A 24078-nucleotide genomic window follows, 5' to 3' on the forward strand; every position below is an offset into this window, starting at 1 on the left:
GGGAGGTGGGCTCTGCCTGACACACTGTTTGTTAAAAATGCTGGAGCTTGGAGCTGGAGAGATGGTACAATGGGCAGGATGTTCACCTCTCATGCGACTGATCTGGATTCAGTCCCTGGCACCCCAGTGTTCCCCCAAGCACCACTAGGAATGGTCCCTGAGCACAAAGCCTGGAGTAAGCTCTGAGCACCACCAACTATACCCTACCTATACCCCCCCATAAAGTTAAATTAAAAATAAAAATGTTGGAGCTTAATGTCTTGTTGGGACTTAATATCTGGTTGCAGTGGGTAACCACATGAATCCTTCTTCGTCTTTGAAGAGTTCTCTGGTGTCCTGGAGACTTGCATGTCCGAAGTGTTCTGGCTCTTTTCTTTTCCTCCTCTTACCTTCTCCCTTCTCTTTCTCTTCTTTCTCCTTCCTTCTCCCTGACGCTTCTCCTTTTCTACTTCTTCCTCTTTTTTGGGTTATGTGTGCACATCTGGTGTTGCAAAGCTTTCTTCTGAGTCTGTACTCAGGGATCACACCTGGTCGGACTCGGGGGACTATGAGCACTGTCAGGGATTGAACTTGTGTTTGGGTACGTGCAAAGCAAATGCTGTACCCGTTGTACTATCTCTTCAACACTTCTTCCTCCTTCTCTTCCTTCTCTTTCTCCTCTTTCTGCTTTTCTTCTTCCTCTTCTTCATCTTCCTCCTTTTCTTTCTCTTTTGTCTCCTTTTTATCTTTTTCCTCTTCTCCCTCCTTCCTCCTTCAGTTTCTCCTCTTCCTTCACCTCTTCCTCCTCTTCAGCAGTGCTCAGGGCTTACCCCAGCTTAGTTCTCACAGATCACTGTGGTAGTACATGAGGCAGCATACTTGGTGTCAGGGACCGAACCTAGACCGCTGCATACAAGACAAGGGTACAAGGCAAGGTCCTTAACCCTGGATTTTCTCTCCAGACCATTCTTTGCCTACTTGATCTGCAAAGCACACATCTATGGCACACTCTGCTGGGCCTGAGTGGTAGGGCAGCTTTCTGTAGCGTATTCAGGCGTATTGCTGAAGGCAGACTTGAGGGAAGGCAGGGAGAAGAGATCCAGCATGCAGAGGTTTGGCTGCTAAAATGGCTGAGTCACAGGACCCAGATTCATAACTACATGTGTGTCTTCTTCAGTTTAGTGAATTTGCATATCTGGAGACTCAACCAAGAGTCTTGTCTCTCCTTCAGCTTGGTCTGTCTGCAAATCTGACCCTATTCCTAGTCTCTAACACCACCGACTTCAGGTCACCCCTTTCAAATAAAGTGCATTCAGCTGCTTGGATTGATCAGACAGCCTCTGGTAATAGTCCAGAAAAACCACACAAATAAAGTCAACCCATCTTTGCACAGAAGCAAAGGCAGTGGGGAAACGTTTTTCTTTTTCAACGTATGATGATGGAAAGTTGAACATCTGCATGTGAAACAGATATCCAAAGATCTTTTCATAAAACCTACTCAGGGGTCCAGGAGGTAGCTCAGTAGTTAAACATATGCCGTATATTCAAGACCACAGGCTCCACCACTGGAACCACCCACTCCCTACATCATGCATGTGATTCCCAGTGCCAACAGTGTGCAAGCACTATAATCCAAGAGTGTTACCCTAGCAAACACCACAGCCAAGTATGTTGACAACTGCAACCAAGTATGAGCTCATCGGACATTGCAACAACAAAGACAAAAAATGGAGGGAAAAATCCTCTCAAGGAACTGGAGAAATAGTACAGGGGTTAAAATGTGTGCTTTGCATGTTGCCCATTCTTAGCACATGGTTCTCTAAGCGTTGTCAGGTGGGTGCAGCCAGGTCTCTGAGCACAATTAGGGTGTTCCAGGTAATTGAACTACCAGACCATGAATCACTGGGAGGGGCTCCTGGTCAGTCTCCAGCAGCACAAGGTCTTCAGAGCACCACTGAGAGCAACCCCCACATACAACCAGGTATGGCCCCGAATCTCCCCATAGTGAAAAACAAAAATCTTAGAGAAGAAATCATAGGAGAGACTGTAGGTGACTTTGGATTTGACATGAGTTTTCAGATCACACAAAAATCATGATCCATGAAAGGACAAAACTGATCATCCGGACTTCATTAAAATGAAAAACCTAGTTTTATGAGAGAGAGAGTACAAGATGTGAGATGTTTCTCTTTCATGTGAGCAACCTTGGTTTGATCCCCAGCACTGCATATGGTCCTTTGACTACTGCTAGGGATCAACTTCGCAAACTTCAGTGTTTAAATAAAGTTTAAAAAAAAAAGACAGTGACTATGGCTCCCTCAATTGTTGTGGGAAAAAAGAGAGAAAAAATAAAAAGGCATTTTACAAACTGGGGGAAATGTTGGCTAAAGACATGATAAAAGACAAATGTCTAAAATACGCAACATTTGTATGGGTGGCAGAATAAGAGGAATATCTGTAATCCAGAATTCTAAAAACTATAAATACTAGTTTAAAAATGAGAAAAATATCAGGACATCTATCTAAAGAAAAAATATATATATGAGCAAATGAGCTCCTTATGAAAAGATGCTGGATTTCATGTCATCAGAATTGAAAGATGAAACATAAGTTGCCATTGGATGCCTACTAAAATGACTACATTTAAAAAAATATCCAAGAATACTAAATATTAGGAAGATCAAGATCAACAGGAACTCCTATATGTTGCTAATGGGGAGTCAAAATGGCACAACCACATTGGAAAGTTTGGCAGTTTCTTTACAAAGTCAAATATAAACTCATACAACCACAATATGACAAAAAGACATACTCCTAAGAATTTCTCTAACCGAGTAGAAAATAAATATCCACCTAAAAACTTGCATACAATTACTTGTAGTAGAATTATTTGTGTTTACCCCAAACTGGATGTATTCAAGATGATTATGAATGCATGAGTGGATGAGGTATGTGGGTACAATGCATTATTCATCAGTAAAAAGTTAGTAGGCTATCAGGTCACTGAAAAAGACTTTGAGTAAACTTTTATGATATTGCTAAGTTAAATAAAGTATGTTAAGAGCTATTAGCCATAGTGTATACTTCCAGTATATGTGACATCTTGGGAAAGGCATAAACAAATAAAATGAACAGTTCAGTTGTACTCTTGAGTATCAGAATCATTTCAGTAAGGCAAAAAAATAACTGTTGGAAAGAAAGAAGATCGTATTTATTGACAAATTGATTTTTATATGGAAATATTGATTGATACAAAGTAACTGTATACAATTAATTTGTTATACACAACTATATAGCAGTTTTTCAGTTGTAACACCAAATAGCCAAGAAAAAAATCTAAAGATGAGGGTCAGAGCAAGAAAAAAATCTAAAGATGAGGGTCAGAGCAATAGGTCATTGGGTAGAGCATTTACCTTGCACACGACTGGCCTGGGTTCAATCTCTGGCATTCCATATGGCCCCTCAAGCTTCTAGGAGTGGTTCCTGAGTGCAGAGCCAAGAGTAAGCCCTGAGAACTGCGGAGTATGGTTCAAACACCCTGCTCCCACTCCCTCAAAAAAAAGAATAAACTCTTAGCATGAGACTTTTATATTTTACATTTGAAAGTTGAGATTTGAGGTTTCCAAAATCTAAAGAGTTTGGAAAATTATGAAAATTTCTGAGTGGCTGGGGCCGAAGCAATGGTATAGCAGGTAAGGCTATAAATGCGGCCTTGAATGCAGCCAACTCGGGTTCAACCCCTGGTATTTCCTATGGTTCCCCGAGCACAGCCAGGAGTGATTCCTGAGTACAGAGCCAGGAGTATTCCTTTAGCATTGCCAGGTGTACTTCCTCAGCCCTTCCCCAAAGCCACCGTTTCCTCCCTGCATTTCTCTATCAAGCGATAGAGAAAGTGCCTAGCAAACTTGCAGCCATGAGCATGATGGCAGTGTGCCCAAGGCCCCCTGAGCGTTACTGAGCATCACCAACTGTGGCTCCGTTGACCCTGCGCACTGAACCATTAGGCCTGTGTTACATGACCAAGCCACACAGGGAGCAGCTTCCGTGTCTGTGAACTGGAAGGCTAATACTGTAAACATCTCTACCCCAGCATTTCTATAAAGCAATGCAATCCTCATTAAAAATTTTAGAAAGTTTATTAATGGAAATTACCATGCTTATTCTAAAATCATTAAGTGGAGATTACAAACCAAGAATAGCTAAAAAACCATGGTCATAGATTAAAAAAAAATTGAAGGACTGACAAAACCACACATCATTACTTTAAAAAGTTCATGATTCAGTCACACAGAATTTTGTTTCCATAGATAATGTATCATATGTTAGCTATCATAACACAGCTCTCTGTGTATGCTCACTTCAAAGAAGTCACATTCAGTGCTTTCCTAACGAAGGTAAAGTTAGCACATTTGAGATAGGAAGTAGTTTCTGGAGAAAAAAAGAAAAGAAAAGAAAACTTCTGGAAGAGCCAGAATTCAAATTTCTCACTATTCTTAACTCATCTGTGTATTTCTATTGCCAGTGTTTGAAGCTCTGTTATTCAGGATATGGAGTCTATTCAGTGCGTCATGATTCAGGACTTTGGCTGAGCTGTAGTCTGAGATAGTATTATGCCTCCTTAATTTGTGCAAATTCAATTTCACGTATTCAGTCTGGGAAAGGAAAATGGTGACATATGAAAGGTGATATTTTGCATTCCATAACCATAAGTTGGGTAGTAAGCAGGAGATGAGAAACAGGAGTTTCTTTTTGCCTGTTCTCATGTGTCTGAAGGCATGAGCTTATTGTTTCAGTTTGTGAATCTAGTATTTAAAGATGTATTTTGAAAACACTGTGTTTTCATACAATTTGCTGGTAAACACGGCCAGCTCCATCAGTTGAATAGTAGCATCCAGTTCCATACCAAGGGGAAACAACTTCCTGGACTTTCAAGGCAGTGTAGTGTGGGTAGTGGGCGCATGGATTCGGTCTCCCAAGCAAGACTGCTGGATTCAAATCCTAACCCTGCTCTTAATGTCTGTATGATGGTCAGAGCCATAGTACAGTGGGTAGGACACTGGCCTTGCACACGGCTGGCCTGGGTTTGATCACTGACACCCAGTATAGTCCTCCCTGAGCCCTGCCAGGAGTGATCCCTGAGCACAGAGCCAGGATTAAGTCTTGAGCACTCCTGGGTGTGGCCTCAATATATATATATATTTATATATATACACACACACATATACATATAAGTAAATGACTTGAACAGGTTATTTAACTTTTTATGCCTAATATCTGTATCTATAGAGAAAATACTCATGTCACAAAACTGATTGCATTGCTGTTCAGATCATTAAATGACTAGCACAGACTTGGCTAGAATATAGTAAATAATCAGTGGTAACTATTTGTCATCAGTATTGTTATCACTGGAGAGGTGATAGAGCAGATGGTTCTCCAAAAGAGGTTCATTCTTTAAAAAAATAAAGCTACCAGAAAAACTTAGCTAACTCTGTTTTCACCTCCAACTTACACTTTGGGCCCCAGTCTCTAGAGGACATGTAACTCAGTTGACACTGCCCAGTCCTCGGTCTTGGTGTATTTTTTGGATGGAGCTGAGGTCCACCCTCAGCTCACTAGTGTAATGATCATATAGTACAGAACATTGCCACTGGAGGCAGGAAGACTTGTGCCAAAATATATGTTTATAGAAGCAGTAGAACTGTGAATTCACTGGAATACTTTTTTCCTTTTTTTTTCCTTTTTTTATTGAATCATCATGAGATACAGTTACAAAGCTTTCATGTTTGAGTTTTAGTCATACAATGATCAAACACCCATCCTTCCACTAGTGCACATTCTCCACCACCAATGTCCCCACTATACCCCCCCCCCACTTTCCAGTTCTCCCCCTGCCTCCATGGCAGACAATTTGACACTGGAATATTTTTAAGATTCTTTAATGTATATGTTAGCCACCAGCATTTTTCTAACTATAAATGCATTGAGATGTTTAAGGTCAGGCTGGAGAGAGCATTCAGCACTCTGAGTGCAGGCTTCATATGCAGGGACTCTGTGTTCGATCCATGGCATGCACATGATCCCTTGAGCACTGAACCAAGAGTAGCCTCTGAGCACTAGCAGGTGTGCCCCCCAAAAATGTTTTTAAGGTCAGCACAGCCCTCAAGCCTCTATCCTTTGCTTTTCTCTCGAAAATGACAGGCCCTTTGTTGCAGAATGGCCTCTCTGCTGTCACGGGCCTGTGTGTGCCTTGTTGTAGGGCGGACACCGGCTTATTTTTGGCTCTGCTGTCCTTCCCTGAGCACATGGATATCAGCTCCCCACTGTTCCCCCTTGAAGAATCTTGAGCAACTTTATAGATGGCCGTTCGCCATCTTACCCTTCTCCCCTTCTCCCAGGCAGAGACTCTCACAGTTGCCTTCCAGGGCTAAGAGAATTGAGACCCCCTCTCCCTCAACTCCATCGACTCTTCTCGCAAAAACACTGCCATCTGTTTCCACGACCATCCACGCACAGCACCGAGCAGCACCAGCACTTCTCTTTGCTCGGTGCTCGCTGCAGCTCCTGGCGATGCAGCCTGATGCTGGGCCCCAGACATGCCACAGCTCCTGCTTCCTCTCCAGGCACTGCCCAGGTCAATTACGTTTTTGAGTGTTTCTTTCTGCTTTGCTTTTTCCCTCTTTCTCCTCTTTGACTTCTTGACTTTTGTTCAGAGACAAAGTGATCACGTACAGACCTTGCCAGCCACCAAGCTGCAGTGTGTTCTGCCCTGTGAACAAAACCAAGTGAATTTTGTCATGGAACTTTTCTTGGTTGCACTATTTAAAGTCTAGGCTTATGAACTTGTTTGGAGCATGTGCCACCAAAAGAAGTTTGCACTGAGATTTGGAAGGGATTGAACTCTCGCCTGGCTCTTCTTGGGAGATTAAAATAAAAATTTGGTTTTGAACGAAACTAGTTATGATGCATTGTCCCTTGACCATGTCTTAGAATAAGGAAAAGTTTATTGAGTCCTATTTTAAGGAGATTTGTGTATGTCTGAAACAACTTCAGATTGCTCAAGCTTTTAGTACTTTCCATTTGTGACATAACTTAAAGGACGCTGAATATTGCGAATTGAGAAATCTTGGGGGAAAATTATATAGCCAGAATGGCACATTAGATCTTATCTTTCAAGTTACAAATATCCTAAAATGTTAACACTGTCTCATTTTTGTGTTCTTTTCTCTTTCTTCCTAGAATATTTTCCTTTTTGGATATAGTAACACTGTGCCGATGTGCACAGATTTCCAAGGTAGTGTATTAACCAGATTTTTAATTAATAAACATCATGTTAGTCAAATGAGGATGAGTTTCAGTTCAAATAATTAAAATGTCATATTTTACATTGAGAATTAAAATATTATATTTTACATTGAGCATCATGCAGTGTTAGATAATTTCAAGTTTGATTACCTTTACATTCATGAGGATTAAAGGCTGGAAGTACAGAGATGCCCTGCAGACCACTTGAATATTCTCAGTGTATCGCTCATGCCACTCCCCACTTCCCTCCCCCTTCCAGGCTTGGAACGTCTTAGCTCTGGATGGAAGCAACTGGCAAAGAATAGACCTTTTTAACTTTCAAACAGATGTGGAGGTAAGTCAACCTTATTTTAGAGCAGAGATTTCTAAAAAAAAAAAAGTAAATTGTTCACTCCTTCCTTATTATTTTGCTACCCTTATTTTGCTATGAAGATACCAGGGTAGAATTGAAAGGAAATGCCTGAAAGGTCTTTTCAGGTATCAAGACCAAAGTTCTGCTTGTATTTTGCTTTTTCACTCGGTGTCAGTAGCACAGCACCCACCTCTTTGCTGTTTGGAGTGTGAGTTTCAGCACTTTAGAGAGCTGCTCACTGTCCAGTGCTCGCTTTTCAGACTGGAGTCTGAGGGGGTGCCTCCAGCCTGTGCACGTAAGCCATGTGATCTCAGTGCATCTTTATCTTCTAGAAAATAAAGAAATGAAAAAATTTCTAAAGCCTTCTAGAATTCCAGGGTTCTCGCGTATTTGTGTGGAAATATGTAAATATATTAATTTAAAAATGTTAAACTTTATTAAATGAGAAGTTTCTATAAAAGCAACTCTTTAGTAGGTGCAAATTTCTAACCATAAAGAAAGAACAAGCTCTGTCCCGCATACTTGTCTAGTGCTTTAAAGGTCTGAAGTTTTCTGAAATTTATAATGTCCCTTATGTTAGTGAAACTTCCTTATTTTCAGTTTGGTCAACTAATGATGATAGTAGAATTAAATTATTTTAATTCATTGCTCACATAAAGCTCAAGAGCTGTAACCAAAATATGTTATGTGTCGGGATTTTTTTTTTGATAAGAGAATAAATGTGTTCAACTATGAGAGACTCATACAGTTTGCTGTGAGTTATTCAACCTGCCACTACTGAGAGGAGCGAAGGCAGCCAGTGGCAGGGGTCCCTCTCATCCTTTCCTGGGTCACTTGTAGCTGATGGGTGTGGAGCAGGGCCCTGCCACCTGCTCCTCACAGTGGCTTGCTGTGGCGGTGTGGTCTCAGAGCCGGTGCGGGGCTGCACTCCCAACCTGAAGAAGTAAGCTTGGTTTCTAGCTGTGACTGTGGGTCCCAAGTCAGGTCCAGTGACTACAACGGCACCCAGCAGGCATGCCCTGCACCGCCCCTGAGAGGGAGGGGACGTCTCCTGCTCTGAGTTCATGGTTTGCTTAGTGATGTTAAGGAGAATGGTGAATTTTAAAAGAAATCAGTATTAATTTCTACTGATCAAAGACAAGTCATTATTGTGAAAATATTTTTGCAAAATATTTTTTTCCCTTTCTATGGTTTGATTGTTTTCTCAGTATCAGGTAAATACCTACTGTAAAAAATACAAACACATGCGCGTGGAAGGGGGTGATATATGTGTGTGTGTGAGTGTGTTGTTCGAGGGCTCTCAGGGTGGCGCTCTCTCTCTTGTTGCTCGCATTTGGTGCTCTTGAGCCGCTGTGTATGGACCGGATTGGGATGGCTCCTCCTTGTGCTCTGCTTCTGTGTGTGCCGTTGTGCTCTCTTCTGTCTGTCTCTCTATCTCTGTCTCTGTCATCTCTCCTCTGGTCTCTTCCCTCTCTGTCTCTGTCATCTCTCCTCTGGTCTCTTCCAGTCTCTCTCGCTTCTGACTCTGACTCTTGCTTCTGACTCTGACCCTTACTTCTGACTCTGACCCTCTCTCACTTTTGACTCTGACTCTTACTTCTGACTCGCTTTGTGCTCTTTCTTTCCTCTGCTTCTGGCTCCGAAGACTCCCTGATTCTCTTTTGCTTTGTGTTCTGCTTCTGTGTCTTCTCCCCTACTTCTCTTACAGTCTTAGTTTATATAGCAATCACATAGGGTGGTGACACAAAGGTGGGTTGAACATTAACAAATCAACAATGAGGGGCAAGACCACTCCTCCAGGAGATTAACAAAATCTCATCTAAGGAGATTACTCCAGATTACTAGGAGATCTGCTCAAGGGCGGGATCCCATGCAGGGTGTGTCACTTTTTTTCCCTCAGCTAGTAATCCACTTAAATAGTATAGTAAATTACTTCTAATATTTCTAGCAATGCCATTCTGTATGAACACAGTAAGAGATATATCAAACTTAAAGTTTGGTTCTTCCTGAGGACATCTCACTATATTTTCTACCATAGTCCTCAGGTCAGGTTAGTCTTCCTAACCCCTGAAGGGTCTTAGTCTCGTCGTTACTTTTGGATCATGACAACTAACCATGTGGCGCTTTAGCCTGGCCCATTTCGATGCCAGGGTAGCTCACAGCTTGCCCTCGGTTCATTCCGTCCCTCGTTAGGACCCTGTTTTTGGGGTGCTAGGAACTAAGGGATACTTAATTTAGAATTTAGATTCATTGTATTCAAATTGGCATAATTCAAGAAAGACACTGTCATCGTGTACTTTTCCCATAATACTTTATTAATTGCATCTTTGAAAGGAATGGTTTCTCAGATTCCGGAATCCACCAAAATGTTCACAAATGCACTATCAAGTATGCTTTGAAATGTAGTGAAAAATCCAAGGCCATAATGGGCTCCTTTCCTTGTTCCTTCCCCCATCCCAATGCTATGCCTGAAGCCTTGAACTTCACAGATTTGCCATGTAGTAGACAGGCAACTTACCTAATATGAGGTCTGCAGGTTTTCTTCTCTCCCCATCCTCCACTGTACTTAAGCACTGTGGTTCACAAAGTTGTTCATGATGATTTGTTACAGACTTTAATATTCCAACACCCCTTGCACCACCGTCACCTCCTCTCCACTATTATCTCAGTTTTCCCTGTAGCCTGGTAAGCTACCTATGGCGTATTTGATATGCCAAAAACAGTAACAACAAGTCTCACAATGGAGACGTTACTGGTGCCCGCTGGAACAAATCAATGAACAGTGGGATGACAATGATACAGTGACAGGAACTAAGGGCAACTGAGTTGAGAAAGCAGATGCCCAGGAGTAAATATTATTGGAGTCAATCAGCTCCCAAGTTACAAAGCATAATATTAACTGTCTTCCTGTGTCCATACAGAAAGGACATTGCTTTAAGGTATCCTACAACCTACCTTGTATATTTTTTCTTTTTCACATCTTAACTTCTGACTACATATAAACATACTGCAGACATGCAAAGAGCACTCCCTAAAAGAGAAAGCCATCTTGAGTTATGGAGGCACAGACTTTCCATCGGGTCTGTGCTGTGCGGTTCGCCTTGGTTGCTCACCCTTGTATGTAGCTGGGCTGGGAAACATTTCTTGCATAAAAATTGCTGGTCTCTCGGGGCTGGAGTGATAGCACAGTGGGTAGGACATTTGCTTTGCATGCAGCCAACACGGGTTCGATTTCCAGCATCCCATATGGTCCCCCAAGTACTGCCAGGAATAATTCCTAAGTGCATGACCCAGGAGTAACCCCAGTGCATTGCTGGGTCTGACCCAAAAAGAAAAATAAATTGCTAGTCTCCATGACATGTACTTTAGATGGGAAGAATAGCACTGTTGTCCTGTTGTTCATCGATTTGCTTGAGCAGGCACCAGTAACGTCTCCATTGTGAGACTTGTTGTTATTGTATTTGGCATATCAAATATGCCACTGGTAGCTTGCCAGGCTCTGCCGTGCAGGGTGGGATACTCTCAGTAGCTTGCCAGGCTGTCCAAGAGGGACAGAGGAATCGAACCTGGGTGGGCCGCATGTAAGGCAAATGCCCTACCCACTGTGCTATCGCTCCAGTCCATGGAGAGAGTAATTCATGGATATATTGAGAGGTTACCAAAGATCAGGATTAGTATGCTAACAGTATTTACTCATCTAAGCACTAGTCTAACTTCTTCACGTTTATCATTTTACTCAATTCAAGCGATAGCACAGTGGGTAGGGCATTTGCATGTGGCCAACCCAGATTTGATTCCTCTGGCCCTCTCAGAGAGCCCGGCAAGCTACCGAGAGTATCCCGCCCTGCACGGCAGAGTCTGGCAAGCTACCCATGGTGTATTCAATATGCCAAAAACAGTTACAACAAGTCTCACAATGGAGACGTAACTGGTGCTCGCTTGAGCAAATTGATGAGCAATAGGATGATAGTGACAGTGACTAAAAAAAGAAACCCAAAGGGGCTGGAGAGATAGCACAGCAGATAGGGCATTTGCCTTGAACGCGGCTGACCTGGGTTTGATTCCCAGCATCCCATATGGTCCCCTGAGCACCACCAGGAGTAATTTCTGAGTGCAGAGCCAGGAGTAACCCCTGTGTATTGCTGGGTGTGACCCAAAAAGGAAAAAAAGAAAGAAAGAAACCCCAAAAACCCCACCAAATTGAAGCAACTGAAGCACAAATAGAGTTGAATGGGGCAGTGCTGTAGCTTGATGCGAAAGCACACAGCACTGTCTTTACATATGTGAGGTTTTGAGTTTGATCACACACACTAAAGAAATCAGTGAATCTACTAAAATAGTTCTTTAAAGCAGTGCAGAAACTTGTTCCAAATTAACTTGGACTCATCTCTCTCCTTAAACTATATTTGATTCTCTGAGATAAGATGATAATGTGGTCATAATTCCTCTTATAGGAGAACATTTTCCCACATACAACCCAAAATATGCCACCCCCTTTCTGAGGGGGCTAGGGCTTTGGGTGACGCTCACTCCCATCCTCCATGCATGTCGCTGAAATGAACTGGTCAGACTGAGGTGTAATCACCTTACCTTCTGTCACATAATCAGGGAACAAGAGAGGAAGAAAAATGAATATAATTGCTTTATATATACACAGAAACATATTAAAAAATAGGATGTATTCAGCCCAATAATGGCAACTACCCTTGAAGCAATATTGTTTCCTACTTCTGATCATCTTTCACTCCCAACAGGAACAAGCAGGTACATTGCTCACTGCTGTTTAGAGGAAGGAAACTCCTTTGCCATTGTTCTGTAGGGCTATCCCTGAAGGCAGCTATCCTAGACAGCTGTCCACTGTTAGATGGTCTCAGCTTATTGTACAGACATCTATCTATAAATGAGGTTTGATTTTTTTCTCAAATAAGGAAATATGCAAATGTCCTCCAAGTATGTAGGTATTATGGTTTTATGATTTTCTGTTTGATGACATGTTTTCAGTTTTCCTTCTATAGAGAGGAATCCCCAATTATTCAAAAAGCTACAGACATTTCATTATTACTGTAATATTGAGGACAGATAGTGTATGGTCTCTGCAACACTCAACAAGCTTTAATTCTGGAACCTTGGTAAAACTCAACTCCTCTTGAGGTTCAAACTTATGATTAAAAAGAAATTATTTAATTTCTATTGTCTATTTTTGAAATCTTTTAAAATAAGGCTACTTTTGTGAAAAGGAATACACATTCAAAAAGAATTGGAAAGGATTTGTAATGAAAGAAATATTAATCACAAGATTAGTGGATGGTACTTGGTGATTTATGAAAATAACTTGAAGTCACTCTTGTTTTTGTTTCTTATGGACCATATCATGATATTCTGAGGTATACTGTAACTATAAGCAATAAAAATTATCATTTGGCTAGGAAAAAAAATAGGATGTATTCCTGACAGTTTCATTTTTATTTCTATAACTGGTCCTGAGGTTACAGTTGGTATTTATAGCCACTTTCTATGCATTTAAGCAACTGACCTGGTGGTGATTCTTTGCCCTGAGGAGTGGCCAAAACTGTTATTCCTGTGTTGCCTGGGCCATTAGAAGGCCTCCCAGGACTGACTTGTGGGAAGTGACAACTACAGTGCCAGAATCCTTACTCGGGAACTAGCGAGACCTCCCTGCAGTTATCAGTACAGCCTGGCTTCTCTGCCACACGTGTGTGTTGCTGTGTGCGGGGAAGGTAGCTCTCCCAGGCTCCCCTTTCCTTACCTCCACTGGAGTAGCATGGTTCACCAGGTTGCTATGAACATCAAAGGCTGCAAAAGGTACAAGAAGTGTTAAGATTGTGACTGAATGTGTCAAAGGGTTTGATCAATGTTCATTTTCTTTTTTCCTCCTCTAGTGTCTGTGTCCCACAAAAGTTAATGTGTTTCGAGGATTGCAGAGGAGGTTGAAGGCAAGCCTTCACATTTTCATACTTTCAGACTGCTAGTAGTTTGCTAAAGCGCAGTTTCTGTTCCAAAGCAGCACTGTCTTACGTTCTGCTCAACAGCCAGTGTTCCCAAGGCTGCCTGCAGAAAGGCCTTTAGTTGGTGGAGATGCTGGGGTCTGGAGAGAGCAGCCTCACGCCAGGCCTCCAGGAAGGTGTACACAAGGCAGGGCACAGGCTGGGAGAACTGGATAGCTCAGTGGATGAGTGCCTGGTTTGCATGCAGAAGGCCTGGGACCATCCCTGGCACCGTGCCCCCCCCCCCCCGACATCCCCAGGCTAGGAGTACTCCTGAGCACCACAAGGTGTGGCCCAGAGCAAAAACCAAAAATGATATAAACCCAAAAGGCAGTGAAATTTTTCTTTGAATGCTTAATGCTCTAATTGGAAACACTTTTCAGTGCTTGCAGTCTTTGTATGTACTAGAAGAAGGATGCTGGAGGAATGTTCCCGAATATATCTATTACATCTGGCAAAATAGATGCGGTTCTAAAATTTGGGCCTCCTGGAACTGAGTCTATTTTTCTTATATTATTTGATAAGCAGCATGAGAAAAGATTTTTTTTCCCTCCCAACCTTTTTTGATTCCAGGGTCGAGTGGTGGAAAATATATCAAAGCGATGCGGTGGGTTCCTGAGGAAGCTCAGCTTGCGCGGCTGCATCGGGGTCGGAGACTCCTCCTTGAAGTAAGTCAGACCCGCACTACTGACACTCGTCGCCGACATTTGCATCAGCAAAAATAAACCAAGCATGTGAAGTGTGTCTTTCTCTGGCAATTCGCGTGGAGTACCGAGAGAAACACCCCACCAGTGCCTCTTCTCAGCGGTTTGGAAACTGAGCTCCGTTGTTGTTCTGCCAGGAATGTGAGCTTGGGAGGATTTCTCCCGAGCATAAGTTCCGTCTGCTCCTCTGTTGAAAGGGTGGCATAGGTTTTCATGAAGCAGTGTATTTGGAATGCTTGCCACAGGATCATGTTATAATGACCATTCACCTCTTCTCCCTTTCTCTGCCCACCTTCCTAGTGTCCTTATCACGATGATGACTGCCTTTTTATGTAGATTAATGGACAGAATGATTCCTTCAGACTCCTATAGCATGACCTGGGGCTTTGGTTACATTGGGATGTGGCTATTCCATTTATTTGATTCTAGTTAGTGATATATTTCGCTCAACCAAATGCTTGCCACCTCTTACAGGAGAGCCAGTATTTATTGGGAATGTTTTTGATCCACAATTAAGGATGTGCTTTGAAGCTTTTCTGGAGACAGACAGGACCAGATCCTTTATTGCATCTTTATCCTGGTGGCCTTTATATTGCTTGAGGTTTACTTATCTACAAGTGCTCCCTAGGGCCCAGGAACAGGCCTGGCTCTAGCAGATTTAAGTTATTATCTGGGTGAGAGTGTGCAGTATGAGTGAAGAAGATCCAAGAAATGCATTCCTATCTTGGCATTGAAATAAAGTATTTATGAAATAAAGTCTATTTATATGTACTCATAAACAGACCTATGGGACTACGAATACTTGTTGGATTATCATACCTTGATAGTAGACATTCATGTATATACTTTTCTTGTGTGAAGCCCAGATTATTGTGAGAAAGAGCACAGGTGTTGCTCTTCAAACACAGAATCAGACTTGGTTGTGACACACTGGAAAATGCACATTCTCTTGGTGGCACCAGGATTCCCAAACATGCACAGTGGGCCTGGGGTCCAATCCCCGCCCTGTGCTTGGTGGGCAGCTGCTTTATCCCTGAGCTGTCGTCAGCCCCCTGTGTTTCCTTCCATGTGATGATTTTTGATGGTTTATGTATCAAGATAAAATTGGTCTCATGAACGAATTAGAAAATATTTCCTCTTGAGCTTTCTGAACAAGTGTAGGTAAATTTGTATTGCATACTTCATTGAATATGAGGTAGGTAGAATTTGCTACCAAGGCCATATGAGCAGGGTTTTAGACCCAAAATTGGTTTAATAAATATAGAATTTACGAGATTTTCTGTTTCTTCTTAAGTGTTGGTGGAATTTTCTTCAAATAATTTGATCTCATCTAAGTTCTTGACATTACTGGGATAAAGTCACTGTACTCTTCTTTCATGTCTGTAGACTCTGCACTGATAACTCCTTTCTCATTACTGATATTGGGAATACTCGTCCCTTTTGTTCTTGATCACTCTGGCCAGGATTTTATTAATTTTATTGATAATTATTTTTCTTTGTTTTATACGCCATTTATTTCTGCTCTGATCTTTATTATCTCTTATTTATTATTTATTTATTTGTTTGTTTTTGATCGGGGCCACACTGGCAGTGCTCAGGGGTTACTTCTGGCTCTGCACTCAGGAATTACCCCTGGTGGTACTCAGGGGACCACATGAAATGCTGGGGCCTGAACCTGGGTCCACCATGTGCATGGCTAACATCCTACCCATTATATATATATCACGTTCATTTATTATTATCTTTAATTATTTTAATTTATTTATTTATATAAATCACAGTTCACAGTGTTGGCAGTGGGGCTTAGGGTCCTAGGGATTGAACTCGGGGAGATCCCTGGCCCCTCCTTTTATTCAGTTGGGATTTCATGTAGTATTTTCTGAGGTAGGTGCTCCCAAGCAGTGCTCAGAGGACCCAGGAGTCCCTCCCAGAGGCTCAGTGCTTGGGCCCAGCAATGGGAGCCGCCAGAGCCTTCACTGGTGCTGCTCCTGGTGATGTTAGAGGGACCGTGGGGCCTCGTGCATGCTTTGGGCTCTCTCCCCACCTCTGCTTTCTCTCTGGTTTGTCGGCATGATCAGTGACAGCGCTGAGGTGTCCCCTCTCCAGGGTTACAGAATGCCGGGCCGTGAGGGGTGCTTCCGCGCAGACAGCCACCCCAGGGATGCAGCTCATGCCTCGGTTTCGCCCGGGTGCTTTGTGCTTCTGAGCCATCTTCTGGGCGCTGGTCTGGGGGTCCCAAACAGCAGGCGCGAAGTAGAGGGCTCTGAACACCGTCTCGTGCATCCCCCCCAGGAAAGATTTATCTTTTCTCATAACTGGATAGTATCCCATTGTGTGTAATCTCTTTATACACTCACCTGTTGTTGGATACTTGGACGGTTTTCCGGACCTTGATTGTTGTAAGTAGTGTTGTGGTAAGCATAGGTGTGTATCTTTTCAGATTAATGCTCTTGTGTTCTGGGGGTAGGTTCCCAGGAGTGGAATCACAGAGTCATGTGGAAAACATTTTTGTAATGTTTTGAGAGGTTTCCAAGTCCTTTTTTCAGGACTCACTCCTGGCTCTGTGCTCAGGAATTGCTCCACTCCTGGTGGGGCTGGGGGCTGTGCTGGGGCTGGGGGTTCAGCCTGGGCTGGCTGCATGGCAGGCGAGAGCCTTACCTGGAAGATGGTATCATTCTGGCCTCTGGGAATTCCTTCCCACCACACCTTGCTTGGCGTCTCCTGTCTTTTCCCTACAGGCCATCCTATGCTGGTTTGCCAGGAGAGCTCACTGCCATTTTGATCTGCATTTCCCTGATGATTATTCTGGACTTTTGCTCTGGGGTGGAGTTGATTTACTTGTACACAATTTCTCTCAAATCATATCTTTTTCTTAAAATTTTGTTAGATTGGACCAAACTAGTGTTTAGGGCTAACCGTACTCCTACGGCAGGATCCTTCTTGGTGCTCTGCCTCATGCCCCATAAAGTAGCCCATATTTCAATACTGGGCACATGCTGGCCTCGAGTAAACATGGTCTGTTGTCCCCCTCTCCCTCATGTTTTTTGTGGTTTCTTCCTGGACTTGGATTGTTTCCTCATATACATGCTCACATTAGTACTCAGTAAATTCTTGAATCTCTGTAGACTTTGGATATTCGCCCCATTCTCTGATTCCTCTATTTTGCTCTCCCTAGAATTTCAAGCCCATCTCAGCTCAGTGGCGTGGCGAGGCTTCGGCTCCTGCACATGCCTCCCTTCTGCACCCGGGCAGGCCAGAGAGAGACCAGGGTGACAAATGAGGTGGCATCTACAGATGCTAGGGGGGTGCTGCATCGAAGAAACAGGACTCAGTTCTGTAAATATACTGAAATATATTTCAAGAAAGATTACCTGAGCTCAGTTCAGTGGCGAGTAGGGAGTGTTTGCTACCCTGGTTCTGACCTTCTCACCCACCCGCAGACCCGGGCAGTCATAAGACTCATCTCACGCATGTGCTCACCAGTAAATGACTGATTCTGGGTACTAACCAATTACTGAGCTATACCAGTATCTAGAGTGTATTACTCAGGATGGCATGTCATAAAAAAGATTTGGTTCCGTTCACATTTTTTTCCCCTTCCTTTTGTTGTTGCTACAACTGAGAGGGTTGAGTTGGGCAGATATACTTGGCTACAGTACTCACTTGTGACTTTGGTTATTCTGCTCCTTAGGAGTCTCCCTTCCTTCCTTCCTTCCTTCCTTCCTTCCTTCCTTCCTTCCTTCCTTCCTTCCTTCCTTCCTTCCTTCCTTCCTTCCTTCCTTCCTTCCTTCCTTCCTTCCTTCCTTCCTTCCTTCCTTCCTTCCTTCCTTCCTTTCTTTCTTTCTTTCTTTCTTTCTTTCTTTCTTTCTTTCTTTCTTTCTTTCTTTCTTTCTTTCTTTCTTTCTTTCTTTCTTTCTTTTCTTTCTTCTCCTCCCTCCCTTCCTCTCTTCCTCCCTTTCTTTCTTCCTTCCTGGGGGCAGTGCCTACACTCTGCAGTGCTCAGGGCTTAATTCCTTCCTCTGTGCCCAGGGATTACTCCTGGCAGGCTTAGGGGACCATATGGCATGCCAGGGTCCAAACCCTTGTAATCTGGCTGCTTACAATGCAAGCACCCTCCCTCTGACCTGTCTTTCCAGCCCTAGTCACACTCTCTCTTGGTTGTGCTCGTGCGCATTCTAATTGTAGCCACGGTCAGAGTTTACTATGCCACTAACATATGTGCTTGCCAAAGGTTGCAGTCCTGGCCTCAGTACCTGTGCTCCCTTTTATAGTTGCAGAACTCATGGGGATGTCACATTGTAGTTGCAGTGCTCACATGCACCTGGCTCTGTCGCGCACCAGAGCCCCCGAGAGCAGTTGCTGGGGTAGCACTGGGGTAGGTGGGCGGCACCAGGAGTTGGACTTGCAGGGCAGACACTTTGCTATGGAGCCAACCCCAATGCCTCTCAAACTCTTAGCAGGTTGGCAGGCTGGAATTCAGTCCTCTGTTCTCAGATGCTGATAAAGCTTGAGTAAAGGGGAGTTGAGACTGCTCTGTAACAGGAGCCCACTCATGTGTACCTTACAGGCACATACAAGTTTAAGGAGATTTAGCACCCACAGTCAATTCATATGTTTTATGGTTAAATTTTGTTTTGTTTTGTTTTTGAGAGCAGATCCCTTAAATTTTCTTCGCACAGTAACAGTTTTTCCCCCCCCAGTTGAGAATCATTGTCCCAAATGCCAGTGCTTGCCTGTGCCCTCTAGTGGCTGCCCATCAATTTGCAGGTCCTTTACAAATGTTTTTTTGTTTTTTTTTTTCTTAGGACCTTTGCTCAGAACTGTCGGAACATCGAACATTTGAACCTCAATGGGTGCACAAAAATCACCGACAGGTAAGCCATTAAATTTAGTTTGGCTCCATGTTGGCCAGGGGTAAAGTTTCAGGAGAGAAACATGGTTGAAAATACCTTTAGTGCCTCTGCTCTTTTTTAGCACGTGTTATAGCCTTAGCAGATTCTGTTCCAAGCTGAAGCATCTGGACCTGACCTCCTGTGTCTCCATCACAAACAGCTCCTTAAAGGGGATCAGGTAAGAGAAGCACCCAGGGCAGCGAGTGTGCTGTTGTGTCCAGAACCTTTCTGTGGATCTCGCTGGCGCTGGGAAGGGCGACGTGGGGAGGTCCCACCGGTTTCAAGGGATTTACCCAGCTCGGAGTTGGGAAGCGCCTCAGTTGCAGACAGCACCTGGGTAGGCTCGTCTCCTGTTCTCTCAGTGAAGGCTGCCGGAACCTGGAGTACCTCAACCTCTCGTGGTGCGATCAGATCACCAAGGATGGCATCGAGGCGCTCGTGCGAGGCTGTCGAGGCCTCAAGGCCCTTCTCCTGCGGGGCTGCACGCAGGTACCCATCTGCTCTCTTTGCTGGGTGTGGGCGCATCACGTCTGCAGGGAGACCCTCACCTGGACGCTGCCCTTCCCCTTTTGTTCTCTCTTGCCCTCAGTTAGAAGACGAAGCTCTGAAGTACATTCAGAACTACTGCCACGAGCTCGTGAGCCTCAACCTCCAGTCCTGCTCCGTGAGTAGCGTGCCTGCCGCCTGGCTCTCCCGCACGGCGGGTCACGGGAGCATGGCCGTGTGTCTGATTGTGCCCTTCTGTGCCAGAGGGAAAATCAGACAGCTCGGTGCAAAGGCACCACACTCGGGTACAGGAAATGTGGGCATTTCCCTGAAAAAAATGACAGACTGGGGCTGGAGTGATAGCATAGTGGGTAGGGCATTTGCTTTGCACGAAGCCGACTCAGATTCGATTCCCAGCATCCCATATGGTCCCCCAAGCACCAACAGGAGTTATTCCTGAGTGCATGAGCCAGGACTAACCACTGTGCATCGCTGGGTGTGACCCCCCCCCCCAAAAAAAAGACAGACTAGGGTCTTATTATTCTTTAAGATATTAGGACTGTGAAATAGTTACAGACCTGAAACATGCATGACAGGAAGGTTTCCATGTCTTTTGCTGCTGCTGCTCTGCTTTTGCTGGAAGCCCTACCTGAGCCACTAGGGCCATGTCCAGTAGGACCTAGTGGCATGAGTCATGCGGAGTCAAAGATCAAATCCAGGGACTAGACCCACATCTCTGCCCCCTCAATGCCATTTTTTAGGGATGATGACACAACATCTCATGTTGTCTCATGGTATAAAATGAAATGCTATTTGGCAGCTAAAGAGTAAAGAGGAAGATGTGATTTCCATCGGAGATTAGACTACAAAGCCAGATTAGACTACAAAGATTAAACTATTTACTCCCCTGGTAAATATCGGTAGTTGAGGAGGATGGCTATAGTCTCCTGGGCTTCTCAAAGAAAACAAGTTTGAGAAATGTAAGGGAATTCTCTTGCTTTTGGCATTTGGTGAATGAATCAGAATCGTTAGAATCCCTAATGGGGGACATAAGACACTCTTCTAGAGAAATAATGACCACAGGAACCTGCAGAAGTCAAAGCCAGGATTGTGGTTTGCATGTGGGAGAGTGCTGGCAGATGACTAAAAGAGTAATATTTATGGCTTTTCATGTGTATTTCTACATAAATGATTACATTTACATGAACATGTTATTTTTAATCTCATGGTTAAATTAATAGAATTCTAAGTCATTTGTCAATGATTTAGTGATTTAATTTTACCATTTCTGAAATATTTTAGAATATATTTTAATTATACATGTAAATTATTAATTTAGTAGATATCTAAATCATTAATCTGTAGAAATTCAACCAAAATTAATTTTTCCATGCTAGGCAAATTCTTTATTTAATCTAGCTTTTAATACAAGCTTATAACATATTGATGATTCTGGAGAGAAAATGGAATTTTAAAATTTCTCTCTGCATTGATAATGCCAGAATATTCTAAAGCAGTGTGACTCTCATGTAAATACACTCATTGTGCTTAACGTCACTTTGTTTAAATATTTATGCTGTTGGTCATCAGGAGAGAGGGTTCAGGGAGATAGTTCAAAGGACTGGAGCATATGCCTTGCCTGCTCGAGGCCTGAGTCCATTCCCTGCACCCATGTCCCCAGCCCAGCGTCTCCGAGCCAGAGCACCTAGCCCGCAGGCCCTCACTGCCCAGCCACATGTCGCCAGGCGCTGTCCCAGGCCTCAGCCTGGGGCGGGGGGGGGGGAGGGTGGGGGTCTCCCTCTAAAAATACCTACAAATTATTAGGACAATATCGTCAACTCACCCCCAAGTTTATCAGCCAACAATAGGTGCTATTTTCCTGCCGCTCCCATTTCAGTCTTGCTGGCCTCTCTGACTTTCCTTCCCCTTTGGCTCTCCCAGCGCGTCACGGATGAAGGCGTGGTGCAGATCTGCAGGGGCTGCCACCAGCTGCAGGCCCTCTGCCTTTCCGGCTGCAGCAACCTCACGGATGCCTCGCTCACAGCCCTGGCTCTGAACTGCCCGCGACTTCAGTGAGTGCAGCGTGCTTTTTGCTTTGCAGCTCAGAGAGCACTTGGCTGGGCTGACCAAGAGGGCTTCCTGCAGGAGGGGAAAGGCGGCCAGCAGGTAGAATAAGTGGTGGTGAAGGCGTGGGTGTGGTGTCGGCTCTGTCGGACTGATTGGGATGGGACAAGAAGGGCTGCAGCACATTTAGGATTGCTCCAGAGAGGACCGACCTGTCCCCCCTCCCCGATGCCGGGAAACCGACCCTTGACTCCTTGATGGATTCTGCAAACTGGCCTATCAGACTCGCCACATCTTCCTGCCGCTTTGGCATTTGATCAGATGACAAGCAGAATAGTTACCTTTTATCCGGATGTGAGCAGGTTCTCCACTGACCCGGCCGCTGAAAGCACAGACCAGGAAGTTCACACACTAAAATAGGTGATATTTTTCTGCCACTCCCATTTCAGTCTTGCTGGCCTCTCTGATTTTTCTTCAGAAAGAAAATATCTGTTTTCACAAATATTTTATTTTCTGATTTTCAAGGTAATAATGGAAATATTGAAACTGTGATAATAGTGGAGTGTCAATACTAATCATAGTTAATATCAGTTGACCTCATCTAAGTTCCAGACCCTTTTATTTATTTATTTTTAATTTTTTATTAGTGAATCACAATGAGATAAAGTTACAAACTTATGAACTTTCGTGTTTGCATTTCAGTCATACAATGATCATTTACCCATACCTCCACCAGTGCCCATTCTCCTCCACCAATGATCCCAGTATCCCTCCCACCACCCCCATCCCATCCCATCCCCCACCACCGCACTCTGCCTCTGCTGCAGGGCATTCCCTTTTGTTCTCTCTCCTGTTGGGTGTTGTAGTTTGCAATAGAGGTATTGAGTGGCCATCATGTTCGGTCTATGGTCTACTTTCGGCACGCATCTTTCAACCCAAATGGGTACTCCCAACATCCTCTACTTGGTGCTCCCTTCTCTATCTCAGCTGCCTTTTCCCCCAGCATGTGAGGCCAGTTTCCATTCTGTGGGGCAGGCCTCCTGGTCCTTATCTCTACTATTCTTGGTTGTTAGTCTCCACTCCCATTCTGTTACTTTATATTCCACAGATGAGTGCAATCTTTCTATGTCCAGACGTATTTATAAGCATTATCTTCTTCCATCCTCACCACATTTCTAGGAGGTAGATACTCTTATTCTCCCTGGTTTTATAGTAGAGAGATTGAAACTCAAAGAAAATCACATAATTTTTCCTGGGTTACATAATGATGTAAAGCTAGAATAAAGCTAGAATTTGAGCTGGTGACTTCAGAACAGCAAGCTTCCCTCTGTTCCAAAGAATAGTGGAATGATAATTAATTTTGTTTTGGTTTGACTTCTCAGTGGAACTTATACACTTCTTTTGCCAGTTATATATCTCTTATGGATTATATTTCTGCTTCATGCTCATTTTTAAAATCTCTTATTAAAAGGTTTTAGATAATTTGGATATTTCTGCATAGTAAAAGGAATCTGGGTGATACAAACTGGTCAGATAGGAAGTCATAATTGTTGCAGCTAGGGAATATTTAACTTAAAAATCTTACTTAGGAATTCATCCTTGTCTGGTGTGAATATTGAGAATTAATTCATGCTTTTCATTGGCTGCACATTTTTTTGTTTTCATGGCCACACCTAGTGGTACTCTGGGGCTACCCCAGTTTGGTGCTCAGGGGACACTCCTGGTTCAATGCTCAGATCTCTGAGCTTGCCAAAGGTCAAACCCAAGCCTCCAAAATATAAGCAAACCCAGGGCTAAGCTCATCCAGCCGTCTCTCTGGCCCCAGCTCCTGTACATCCTTAAAGAGTTCCTTGAGGGGCTGGAGCCATAGTACAGCAGGTAGGGCATTTGCCTTGCACTTGGCCAACCCGGGTTCGATTCCCAGCATCCCATGTGGTCCCCTGAGCACTGCCAGAATTCCTGAGTTTAAAGCCAGGAGTAACCCCTGTGATTGCCGGGTGTGACCCAAAAAGAAAAAAAAATTCCTTGAATGTAACTGAAAATTTCAGTAAGTGCAGTACATAAGAATGTACATAAGAATGTTCGAGGGGCCGGAGAGATAGTACAACAGGTAGGGCACTTGCCGTGCATGCAGCCAACTCAGGTTTGATCCCCGACATCCCACATGGTCCCCCCAAGCCTGCCAAGAGTGATTCCTGAGCGCAGAGCCAGGTGTAAGCCCTAAGCACAGCTGTGTGCCCCCTACCAAAAGCACATGTTTGAAAACAAAAGCAGGGCTGGAGAGAGCGTGC

The 24078-nt window shown here is 43.8% G+C and overlaps 1 protein-coding gene across 4 annotated transcripts in view; it reads left to right on the forward strand.

The window, feature by feature from the left end:
• Positions 1-24078, forward strand: part of FBXL2 (F-box and leucine rich repeat protein 2) — a 67806-nt gene that overhangs the window by 28329 nt on the left and 15399 nt on the right. For 2 of the 4 annotated variants that reach the window (XM_055134100.1, XM_055134101.1), the window contains 8 exons: positions 7219-7273; positions 7544-7618; positions 14215-14309; positions 19151-19219; positions 19320-19415; positions 19600-19726; positions 19827-19901; positions 21665-21795. In XM_055134100.1, the coding sequence (XP_054990075.1) occupies positions 7219-7273; positions 7544-7618; positions 14215-14309; positions 19151-19219; positions 19320-19415; positions 19600-19726; positions 19827-19901; positions 21665-21795 (723 nt within the window). Of the gene's footprint in view, positions 1-7218; positions 7274-7543; positions 7619-14214; positions 14310-19150; positions 19220-19300; positions 19416-19599; positions 19727-19826; positions 19902-21664; positions 21796-24078 lie in introns of those variants that run through there. The other 2 variants (XM_055134104.1, XM_055134103.1) reach the window with 2 other exon arrangements.

This window comes from Sorex araneus, chromosome 4, assembly GCF_027595985.1.
Source record: "Sorex araneus isolate mSorAra2 chromosome 4, mSorAra2.pri, whole genome shotgun sequence".
NCBI classification, from domain to species: Eukaryota; Metazoa; Chordata; class Mammalia; order Eulipotyphla; family Soricidae; genus Sorex; species Sorex araneus.